This window comes from Myotis lucifugus, unplaced genomic scaffold (assembly GCF_000147115.1).
Source record: "Myotis lucifugus unplaced genomic scaffold, Myoluc2.0 scaffold_125, whole genome shotgun sequence".
In the NCBI taxonomy this organism is placed as follows: domain Eukaryota; kingdom Metazoa; phylum Chordata; class Mammalia; order Chiroptera; family Vespertilionidae; genus Myotis; species Myotis lucifugus.
This window is the reverse complement of record NW_005871173.1, coordinates 642737-655334: the sequence shown is the minus strand read 5'-3', so window position 1 is coordinate 655334 and position 12598 is coordinate 642737. Positions and strand designations below refer to the sequence as shown.

The 12598-nt window shown below is 41.6% G+C and overlaps 1 protein-coding gene across 1 annotated transcript; it reads right to left on the bottom strand.

The window, feature by feature from the left end:
- Nucleotides 1-1150: 1150 nt before the first annotated feature.
- LOC106697992 (extensin-like) lies at nucleotides 1151-2041 on the bottom strand. Its single transcript, XM_014460099.1, has one exon. It carries the CDS (start codon nucleotides 2039-2041, stop codon nucleotides 1151-1153), a length of 891 nt encoding a protein of 296 aa, XP_014315585.1.
- Between the last annotated feature and the right edge of the window lie 10557 nt (nucleotides 2042-12598).

Sequence of the window (12598 nt, the reverse complement as noted above, 5' to 3'; positions counted from 1 at the left end):
CAGCATGTTAGAACCAGATCCTAGAGCTTTCAAGGCAGTGTTAAAAGCTCTCATCTTAGTTTGCAAGGCTCTTCGTTGTCTCTCTTCGCTTGCAGCTACCCTGATTTTGGTCTTCTCGCTGAAGCTATTTGTCTCCAGCCTTGCTACTCAAGGACCATAGCATAGAACCATCGCCTGATTCACCCAGATCTATGTATTAACAAATTCCTTTAGTAATGTTAGAGTTTGAGAAGCACTTGTCTGTATGATGTTAAATGCTCAGTGGGCAATAAAGTGACTTTCAAAAAGACTTAAAATTTAGAACGAAATTGTTATACGTCTTAGTTTTTAATCATTTTTAGTTGGATTTTGTTTAGAAGATCAAAATAGTTTTTGTGAGAGAAATTGCCACCGGCAAGTAGCCAGCTCAATGTATATTGGCTGCATTCCTTTCTGGTAAAACAAGTATTTTGGTTACTGGAAAAAAATGGGAAACAAGCAAGTTTTTACTTTTTTGTCCTCCTTGTGGATAAATGGGCATTAGAGTCCCGTAGAAAAAGCAACAGTGAATTCACCTCATCCCTTTTGGGGGTCAGTACTATCAACACCCCTCTGAGGGCCGTGAGCCACCGAGATGGTGTGAACTAACACTCATGAGACCACAATGGCCCGCTCCAACCCACACTGGCATGTTGGTCATCCCCCGGGGCCTGCACATTGTCACACTCTCACCTCCCCCTGGGGGTGGTGTTCTCAGAGGCTGCTTTCTCCTTCTGAAGGCCTCTCTTCCTGTCCCACTGAACTCTGACTTGTAACCAGAGTTTAACCAAATGGCTGCGTTTTCCCCGACGTGGAACCTTGAGTAAGTGAGCAGAGGGCAAAGGCAGACAATTTGAGGTCACTCATCACAAGAGCAGAATGGGTCGTGGCGATGGCACCGCAGCCGGGTGCTCCCCCTGCTTGCCACTCCCCTGGCCATCCCCAAGCCTGGCTGTCCGGCCTCTGGGCAGTTTTCTTCAATAAACTCTCTCTGGTTTTAAGTTCACCAAAAATCGGTTTGGGGTTTGCAACCAAAACATTGATGATAAATTCACCATAAAGAAAGTGGCCATCAGGACTAGAGACTTAAAGTTAGGACTGCGTCTACATGGCCACGAGTTACAGGTTATTTCTAGCCTCGTGTGTGGCTAAGCCTGGAACTGCCTGCAGCCCTGACAGGAAGGGACCGCTTTTCAGTGACAAAGTGTGAGATCTTGGTAGCCTTGCTGGGGGGTAACCATGCTGGTGGTAACCATGCTGGGGAGGTAACCATGTGGGATGGTAACCATGCTGAGGAGGTAGCCATGTAGGGTGGTAACCATGCTGGGTGGTAACCATGCTGGGTGGTAACCATGCTGGGGAGGTAACCATGTGGGGTGGTAACCATGTTGGGTGGTAACCATGCTGGTGGTAACCATGCTGGGGAGGTAACCATGTGGGGAGGTAACCATGCTGGGTGGTAACCATGCTGGGGAGGTAACCATGCTGGGTGGTAACCATGCTGGGGAGGTAACCATGTGGGGTGGTAACCATGCTGGGTGGTAACCATGTTGGGTGGTAACCATGTGGGGTGGTAACCATGCTGGGTGGTAACCATGCTGGTGGTAACCATGCTGGGTGGTAACCATGTGGGCTGGTAACCATGCTGGGTGGTAACCATGTTGGGTGGTAACCATGCTGGATGGTAACCATGTGGGGTGGTAACCATGCTGGATGGTAACCATGCTGGGTGGTAACCATGGGGTGGTAACCATGCTGGGTGGTAACCATGTGGGATGGTAACCATGCTGGATGGTAACCATGTGGGGTGGTAACCATGCTGGGTGGTAACCATGTTGGGTGGTAACCATGCTGAGGAGGTAACCATGTGGGGTGGTAACCATACTGGGTGGTAACCATGTGGGCTGGTAACCATGCTGGTGGTAACCATGCTGGTGGTAACCATGCTGGGTGGTAACCATGTGGGGTGGTAACCATGTGGGCTGGTAACCATGCTGGTGGTAACCATGCTGGTGGTAACCATGCTGGGTGGTAACCTTACTGGGGTAGCTTGACTGAGCATTTTTAGAAATTTGTTGCAACTGTCTGATACATCAGGAAGCATAATTTAAAAACCAACAGTATAATAAAAAAGATCTTTTATCTCTGGTCATGGCAGAGCAGGTTTCAAAATCAATTTTCTTTTCGACATATCCAGTCGGTTCACAGTCCTTTGTAAAAGTTCTACACACATACGCATTTTTAGCAATGCCTTTGTCGCATTTATCACAAGATTTATTCAGTTCCCCATCGAAGAAAATAAATAAATCCCTTCCAAATGCCTGCAAGGATATGTAAAGCGCTCTGCTAACGGTGGGCCTGGTTAATAGTCCATCTATTGATGCAGCAAATCTCAGATAATCTATAAAACCCATAATTCATGAGACATGTGTCACGAAACAGCTTCAGTAAACCATCATATTTCAAAAAGGAGTTTGATAAGCATATTTCCCCAAATCTTTCTTTGTCAAAGAAATCTCCCAGAGCCTGCATTCATGCCTGCAGCGAGGAGCTTCAACATCCGGGGCTCTTGTCCCCAGCCGATTGCAATACTGTGCGAGGCTCTCCTTCTCAGACTCAGAAAATATAGCAAGACCCTCAGCTGGACAGAGCACTGGCAGCAGGCAGACACGTGTCACCCACAGCAGCAGCCTGTGACACGTAACAAAGCAGCCCAGCAGAGCCCATACTTGTCCATGGTGCTAGAGGTATTTTGCTTGGGAATGATCTGTCCATCAAAGTAAATCAGGGGGTGTTGGGAAAACGCTTTGAGGGGATACTAACATTCCTCTACTATAAGCAAGACTGCGTTATTCCACAACTTGAAAAAAGGAATTCACACCTGTCTGAATGATTTCACTTCTAATTCCTTCAAAACAAAAACAAAAACTAACAAACAAAACCTTGATTGAGGCTGTTTTTATTATGATTGTCTTAATGTTTTAATTTTTTGTTTTGTTTTTGTGACAGTTTTGACATTTGTGTTGTTGCATTTAAAACAAATCTGTCCAATAATTTGTTTTAGCTCATGGTACTTCTTGTTTGAAACATAGATAATAACCTAGAAATAAAATAAAAAACAAATTAGAGAGTAAATTCTATAAGACTAAAGGCCAAGTGTATATAAGCTCAACCAGTACAATTTTTATTTATAAAAATTATTAAAACTCATGTTGTAAGTAAGTCTAGATAACTTTAAAGTAGCTGTGTTTATGGCAGCATTATTTACATTAGCCAAGATTGGGAAGCAGCCCAAGTGCCCATCAGTAGATGAGTGGATAAAAAAGCTGTGGTACATCTATACAATGGATACTATTCAGCCCTAAAAGAGAAGGAAACCTGACCTTCTGTGACAGCATGGGTGGACCGGGAGAGTATTATGCTGAGTAAAATAAGCCAGTCAGAGAAAGATAAATATCATATGACTTCACTTTTATGTGAAATCCAGTGAACAAAATAAGCAAGTAAACAAAATAGAAACATAGATACAGAGAACACACTGATAGTTTTCAGAGGGGATTAGGTCGAAGGCTGGGTAAGAAAGGTGAAAGATTAAGGAAAAAAACACCTCATAGACACAGATAACAGTATGGTGATTTCCAGGGGGAAAAGGGGTAGGGACAGGTAGAAGAGGGTAAAGATAAATAAAAGGTGATGGAAGGAGACTTCACTTGGGCTGGTGAGCACCATACAACAAACAGGTGATGTAGTGTAGACTTGTATACTTGAAACCTACATGATTTTATTAACCAATGTCACCCCAATACATACAATGAAAACTTACCAAAAATTGAAATTAAAATCTGAAGAGAAAAACAATAGATCATGGAACCACGATGTGGAAGCAGGTTCCAGAGCTCAGCCATTTCATGTCCCTTCCTCCCAACAAAAAAATGTAGGAGCTTCCACTGTCCATACGAACGCCTGGCCTTGGCCCACTCGCCCCTCAGAAGCACCTTGCTTGTCTTTTGCCATAAAGACATACACAGACTATAATTAGAACTTTGTGGCTACTCGTGTAAAGAACTGACCCTGACACTCATTTTGACCACATTTTAGGTCTTCAAGACACATGATAGGTGCCTGGGAAGAGGCGGTCTTTCATTAGTTAAAGGAAAAGAAAAGGCTCTGTCATGGCCAAGGTTCTGGTCCCGATCAAGGACGTGCCTGCCCTCAGTACACCCCAACTACACTGCTTAACACTATTTCAAGTATTACCCCAAGCAGTCTGAGACGCTGTTTGCTCAATCCAGTTTATTAGGGATAATATTTAGTGTGTCTAAGAATGAAATGAGTATATGCTTCTTGATAAAGATTGTGGCAACATATAAAAGTAAGTGAAATCACGTTATCTTATCATTCAGTGAGCATTTTCAAAGGGTTTAACAAAGAAATGTGGGGGGGAAAAACAAGTGGAAAACAGAATAGTTTCTTTTTAATCTTAACATTTTTTTGCATTTCATTTTTGTCCTGTTGTTCTCTGTATTTATATTAGACACACTATGACTCTCTTCAGTGAAGGCAACATCACAGCTTGAGGGATAATATTTAAATGGAAATAAAAATGTTAGTTTAAAATATTTATAATTTACAAGAATAGTGTAGATGGAAACAATCTAGATTTGGAATGTACTGATTTTCTGTGATGTCTTCAAAATTTCTATCATTCTTGGCTCCTTCATCTAAGCTAGAATATAACTTAAATGTATTCCTTTGAATATGATTATATACTGAATGCTGACAAAGGAGATATCTGAGTATATCTCACACGACCTCACCACTGTGCTGACGCTCTTTGACGCCATCATCTCTCTCCTGGGATTGCAGGGTCTGCCTAACTGCTCACCTGCTTTCTGATGACACCGCGTGTCAGAGTTGACACGCGTGTCAGAGGTGACACGCGAACTCATTTTTTTGGTTGATTTTTCTTGTTAAATGGCATTTAAATATAGAAAATAAATATCAAAAATATAAGTCTTTGTTTTACTATGATTGCGGATATCAAAAAATTTCTATATGTGACACGGCACTAGAGTTAAGTGAGGCTTTTCAAGATGCTGACACACCGAGCTCAAAAGGTTCGCCATCACTAGCCTAATTGCTCACCTGCTTTCTGACCCACATAGCAGTCAGAATAACATTTTTAAATGATAACTTCCCTGCTTGGGACTGTCCTCAGGGACTTTCCGTTAAACACTGCAGATTGATCAAAAGCATTTATCTATTGTTTTTGTAGCCCACTGTAAATACAGTAAAGAAATATCTTTAATTCTAGTGACACAAAAAGACAAAAAAAAGTGAGGAGACAAAGAATGTGAGATAATTTTGGATGATAAATAGCAGATGATTGAATGATAAAAAAAATAAAGTAGCTAGAAGAAATATCAATTTTTACTTGAACTTTTGTTAATATCTTTACTCCATAAATTCCTGTTACTAAAATCAACACTAAGGGAATGAAAGTCAATACTTCAGATATTTTTCTGCTACATATTTGGCTTTGGAATCTCAAAAATTAGATGAAATCACATTCATTTTGGATTATCTTCCTTTCAATTTATGACCATATATTAACAGCTCTAAAAATTACTTTTATATAAATTCTAAAAATTCATTTTCCAAATAAGCTAGGGTGTAAACAAAATGTCTCGGGAAATCTTTACACATTGGGAAATCGATTCAATGCTTTAGATGCACTTGGCACATGGTAGTCTCTCAGCAAAGCTTGAATAAGTAGATTTTAATAGACCGTCAATAGATAAATATTTGTATTTTATTAGTATTTATTATCTGCAAAAGTAGGAACATAGGCTTTATTTTTAAATGTATATCTTACATGAATTTTTTTTATTTTTTGAAATAATTTATTTGTTCTTTAAATTAATTTGAAGCCATATATGCAAATTTCCATACTGGCTTTCAGTACATTTATATCATGGTTTCCCTATTGCTTAGTAATTTTGATTTAAGTCATTTAGTTTAAGCACATCTTCTGCTAATATCTTTTAGTAATTCCTTTAAACAAAATAACAATAGCAGACATTCAAGAACTAAGAAAATATATAAGATGGGCATTTCTTCAACAACAAAAAATTCAAGAGGAAGGGGATTAATTTGGCTCTATATTAATATAAATATAGAGCCATGGTGTAAGGTAAATTATCTCACATTCTTTGTCTCCTCACTTTTTTTTTTTGTCTTTTTGTGTCACTAGAATTAATTTTTTTAGCCATGTAGACTTTACATTTATGGAAGAATCTGAGACAAGGCTGCCACTTTGATTCCCAGTCAGCGCGCATGCCCGGGTTTGGAACTTGATCCCCAGCAGGGGACAATGTGAGGCTCTCACATCAATGTTTTTTCTCTCCCCTCTTCCTTCCTCTCTCTCTAGAAACCAATTAAAATCTATATTTTTAAAAATGCAAGTTCCATGAATTCGCTGTGGTTCCTTTCGCTGCACATCAGATTGCTTTCAGAGGCCTCCTCTCGCCCGCAGGCTGGAGGCCTGGTGGGCGCACCGGTCCTACTGATCTCCCAGCCCTCTGCATTCTCCGTGGAGTGTGAAACTGCAGGACTAAAAGGGGATCTGGCAGCTTCTAGTATTCAATCTTCTGATCATGATCATTATTCCTGAAGTCAGAAACAGTCTTTCTCTTCATTCCAAAAAAAGGCAAGGCATGTAAAAGAAAAAAACAAGAACGCATCTCCTCCACAAATTGTCCTGTCCTATCCCTTTCTATCCACTGATTTTATTTCGGATGTAAAGTACTTTGTTCTAACACTTCTGTCAAAACCTGTATCAGTAGGACCTCAGGTTTTAGAATCCATGATCAAACACGTATTGAAGGTGGACGACAGGAAGTCACACCTACAGCTCTATGGCCTTGACCCCAGCTTCTTTGCAGGAGAAAAGGTTTTCCTGGCTCTGGTGTGTAGCAGCACAGTGTCTGTAGTGTAAGTAAACAGCAGTCCCAGGTAGTGAGATGACCAAGGAACCTGCTAGTGCCTTCAAATGCACGACTTCAAGATGGATCAACTAAATATACCCTCAGCCTAACAGGAGCCAAAGAAACATTGAATTGTCTCTGTGTCGGGATAAAAGTGATTCACTGATAAATGTTCTCGGCCATCTTTTCCCTTCCCTCAAAAAGAATTCTCTGCGTGGCCCCATTTCGGTCTTTTTTCAAACCCCTCTATTCTTCGAGGGAGCCTTTCTTATAGGACCAGGTGTTCCGGCTCTTGTGAGGGAGAACGGGAGGAAGGCGAGAGGGTCCCAGGAAACCGTGAGGTGCACAAAGGTGATGATGGCAGAGAAAGTGGGAGTGGCTTATGCTGACATCCGGGTAGCTTTGGTGTAAGGTAAATGGGAGAAGAAACATAGGGGATTGTGAGTCTTGGTGAGGACGGAGTGTTCCCTTTACAAATTATTTTGGAATCACTCTTGCTTTCCAGGACATTCTTCTTTCAATTGTGGGGTGAGTCACCCAGGTCAATGTTTTAAAGTGTTACATGTGATGGTGCTAATAGGAGGAAAAAGGGGATTTTGAAGCCAGCTGCGTTTTAGATTTAAATCATCACCGTGCATTTTCACTAAGTCTCCTAGGTTCTGGAGAGAGGACTGGAGGGAAGATCTGGGCCCAGCATGAGCAGGGGCGGTGTTTGGACCACCGCCAGGAAGGGAAAGGGATCGCCTGGAGACCACACTGAGAGTGGAATTTCAATTTGGGGGGAAAGCGTGGTTTGGTACTGGATGTTCCAGGCAGAACACCAGATCTGTGCAATGCGCCAGTTGACTAAATTGAGAAAATGTTTCAAATTTCCTAGTGAACGCTGACCAGGAGCTAGGATCTTCAGTGGACACCCAATTTCTTACCTCTGTATGACCAGACCCACTGGGGCTGGTACAGACCTCAGCCTCGCTCTACACAACACAGCCTCGTGGACGTGGCTTTGACTGGGGCCTCCCAGGCTGGACCCTCAAAGACAAGCTCTTGTAACCAGAAAATGGAAACTTTCTTGGGAATAATTGGCAGAGTATAGACAGAAGGACTTTGGCACCGAGTTAAATCCTATCACAGAGACTTTAAATAGATGAAAAAGTCTCGCAGTCAGATAAAAGGTCGTTTCTGGATTCTGAGCCCTAGAGGTGGCCAGTCCTGTGAAGGTCTGCCCTAGAAAAAGCCAACTGTGCCAGGGGGCGGGGCACCGCAGCGGGGGTGCTAACCTCAAATGTAAACGCCTCCAGGCAGTTCCAGTTTTTCATTTGTTGAGATCATGCCATGCTGGCTTCTACAATGGCTGCACCAGTTTGTATGCCCACCTTGACTTGGGGGGTGAACACACACTACAATATAGAGATGAAAGGAAGTGAAGGGATTAGCCAAAGAACAGATGTGCATGACCCCAAACACTGACAACAGTGGGGTGCTGGCCAGAGGGAAGGTGGGGCGAGGGTGAGAGGGAGGTGAGCAAAGGAGGGGAGAATGGACTCATCTCTAATAGCATCAACAATAAAATTAAAGTTAAAAATAACAATATATAGATGATGTATTATAGAGTTACATACCTGAAACCTATATAACTTTATGAACCAATGCCACCCCAATAAACTCAATAAAAATTAAAAACAAATAAACAACAACAAAGAAAGTCACATAAATGTCAGCGGCCTGGGAATAGTATCTGCTTGTTCCACTGGGAGAATCGTGACATGGTCTCCGAGGGGCCTTGTGTCAGGGTTAAGTATGATTATGCATATCAAAAGGGGTTTTGTTTTGTTTTGTTTTGTGGGGGGTTTTTTTGTTGTTGTTGTTTTTGCTAGTTTTTTTGTTTTTGTTTTTTAAGAGAATAATACTGGCTTTCGAAAGGTATTTGTTTCTCTCTCACGTAAGAAGGGAGGCAATGCAGTGGTGTTGTTTGTTCCACAGTTACTTCAGGAGTGGTCCCCGTAGGCCTCCAGGGGTTCAAGGCCGCAGAGCGAAGGGGAAGGTGAGAAGCTATCACTCTGATGCACCCTTTTACCTTTCTCTCATTGACCAGAAACTTAGTTAACAGGCTATATGTAGCTGCAAGGAAAAGCAGAAAAAAATGTATTATTTGCTGGGACAGTTTCATTTTATCATTGAAGCTATGTTAGGAAAGAAGGTAAGAAGGAATACTGAGGTTAAAATATATTAGTACTTTTTGACTCCAGACTGTAAAAATAGTATGACGGGTACAGAGGAGTCAGCTAGGATATTATAAATCAGACATGAGTATGCATTCTGGAATGATTTAGATCCAGAGGAGAAGAGGTGGTGGTTCTAATGACTAAGTAAGAGAAGAATCAGCCAGAAGTCTCAAGTCTTAGCCTCCCCAGCTAGCCAAGGGCAACAAATGGAATACCTCTTTCCGTGTTCAAATGCACACACACAGACTTAACATAAATGCAAAGATTTCAGCTAATAGCTTCGTTTCTTTAATGAGATAAGACAGTTCAGCTTCCTCTTTTTCTCCTGATTCAGTTTGGTAGTATTTTTCCAGAAATATGTCCACTTCCCCTCAGTTTTCAGATTTCAGAAATAAAGTTATTATCGCATTCTACGTTATCTTTTAATGTATATTCCATCTAAACTATGGCCCTTTTATCATTCGTTTAAGAAATAACACAATTATTTCTCCTTTCTTGTTATCTTGATTAATCTTGTCAAAGTTTGTCAAATTATTTTTCTTTAAAAGATTCTTCTGCCCTTTTTGATTCTCTCCATTATAACTTTATCATGATTGTGTCTTTTGCATTTATTGTGTCCTTCAGACTTCTCTAAAATAAATATTTAAGATTATAAGTTTTCATGTATGTATTGTTTTAGATGCATCTGTAAGCTTTGGTATGGAATATTCTATCATTTTGTTCAAAATATTTTCTAAATTCTGAAATTATTTCTTCAGCCATAATTGGTTCTATTTCTTAACTTCCAAATGCATGGCAGTTAAGAGCAATTTTTGTTAATGAGCTACAACTGAATTTTAGTCCTTGCAAACCCTGCTGGGTTGTCTCTGTTTATACAGTTCCAGGTGTGAGCTGTTCTCCTGGGGACTTGCCCTCAGGCTCAAGGCTCTGGCAGCCCATCCCACATCATCTCAGGGCTGGGGTCCTCCATGTTAGTGAACTGCCTTTCTGAGGGGTCTCTCAAGGATCATTGCCTACCATGCCACCCACTTACTCTCTTGGCTAAGGCCGCCTGCTTTCCCAGAGTGGAGAGAAAGGTCAGTGATCGGGGAGTCTGACACCCCACCGTCTTTCATGGCATGAATTATGAGCTCTAAACACCCTCATGCTGTGGGTACAGGAAGCTGTTAGTGGAATACTATTATAACTGTGATATTATAAGACTTATCTAATTTATTAAACTCAGTAAAACTCATCTTAAAGTAACTGGAAAAAACAGGAGACCTCACATGCAAGATTTTATTCATGGTCTAGAAAAAAACTCAGATCAGGTTTGAAAAGGAGAAAAATAAAGCTGCTTAAGCGCTAGAAAACCCTGGAAAACACACACACTCTCTCTCTCTCTCTCACAAACACACCAGAATACAGAATGAGACTTTTCTGGTTCATAGAATTTTGGCTAAAACCTCAAAACAGAGGACAATAGATAAGAACTCTGCATTCTAAAGAGAACAGCCAAGAAGCTGCCAGACGTCTCTGCCCAGGGATTGCCCAGCAATGGCAACTGGTTGTCATCCTGTCCAGCCACATCAGCAGAAGATTGGGGTTTGTTTAGAAGAATGAAACTGTGGGGATAGCAGGTGGTTGGCCTGTGTCTGACCATAAGAGGAAGAGTGTCACCCACTCCTCCCAGCGAGCTTCAAAGCCTTGAAGATGCAAGAGGTCTACTCCCAGAGATGAAGTTCTCTGCGGGAGGGGGAGACTGGCTCCTCGCTCTTGGCTGCCGTGCTTGCTGAGCTGCTGGAAAGTGAAGTCTCATGCCAGGGCACCAACATCAAGTTGAGAAAAGTTTTTTGAAAGCTCAACTTTCACAGCCTAGCTTTTGGGAACTGATGTTGCTCAGCAAAGACAGGGAAGTTCAGAAGCATCAAAGCCATGGGCAAGGAGAAGGGAAGAGTGAGAAAGGGTGGAAGAAGAAGCCAACTTTCTCCCCGCCCTTCTCTGGTATAGCTCCCCTAATGATTGTTTCGCCTAGCTGGAAAGGGGAAGTTGTACACTGAACATGAGATTGAACTTTCACGTGAAAACTTGATAAAATCCTTAATACTGAAAAGTGGATGGATCTGCCTGAGGTATTCAAGGGTGAGGAAGGAAGATGTGATAGGACATGTTGGTTTGAAGGCAAAACGAGTTTCTCTCTTTGAGTTTAGTCCATTCAGTACACTACAAAGCAAGTATGAATTTAAGTGAGTGATAGGTAGAAATACAATTCAGAAAAGTATGAATAAGCATGTCACAAAGTATCCCAGCTTTGATAAATTTTAATTTTTATATCCCTAGTTTTCCTAGTGACATCTGACATGAAATTTATTCATTGAGTTGTTAATGTTGCACTACCAGTTTTATAATGAATGCATTCATGCTATAGTATCTTTCCAATTTGTTGATGCATTATGTTTACAAATATGTAATTGAACTGGATGATAGTTTTCTTCATATTACATTTTGCTAGGTTTTGGTGTCAATGTTTTCTAATTTTATAGAAAGATTTTGAAATGTTACAAATCCACATAGTTTAAACAGAATTCCTGCTAATTGCTAAATCAGTCAAGTTTTAAAGATAAAGATTTGGACATCACAATTGCCAATGTTTCGAAGTTGACAACATAAAGCTGACAACGCCTGGATTATGACAGCACTAGAGGCTGGAGAGACATTTGCTCGCTTTCCTTGTCCACTCATCTGCATCTCAACATCACCAGCCAAATGGCCAAAGCAGGTGTCTGCCTGCTGGCTGGAAGCAGCGGGGCATCAGACCAAAGATTCCACCAGGGGGTTTCCTATGAACTTGCAAGAATATCCCTGTAAGAGTGCTTGAGAGGGACACACCCCTGAATATGATTCTCCAAATGCTATAAGACTGAACCATTTTTCCCTTAAACCCCAGTTTTCCCAAAGCAAACAGTAGAGCACGTACGAGCTGAGACTGAGGAAATGACAGTGGACTTGGAATGAGGAAACTGCAAGCTTCCATTACAGCATCACCTCCATGTGGGCAATGCCTGACCTCTGTCTGGCGATGTGTGCCCACTTCCTCGGGAGTCGGGCTCTGGTGACCACCAGCCCTTCCTTATGGTCGCATCTCTTCTCCAAACAGCCCTGTTCAGTTAGATACATTTTAAGATAACCCCGTGCTATCTCCCTTGCACAGCATCCCCATCTGGTCCCCAGACACCCATATCTTTGCGCTGTTATCTACAGAAGTATAAATGTCTCCAAACACAGACACAGACCTCTTTAATTCACTCTCTGGCCAAGGCAGCTCCAGCTCCAATCTCTCCTTCCTATTTTTCTCCTAACAAGAGTCAGTCCCAACTCCTTAAGCTGCCTCAT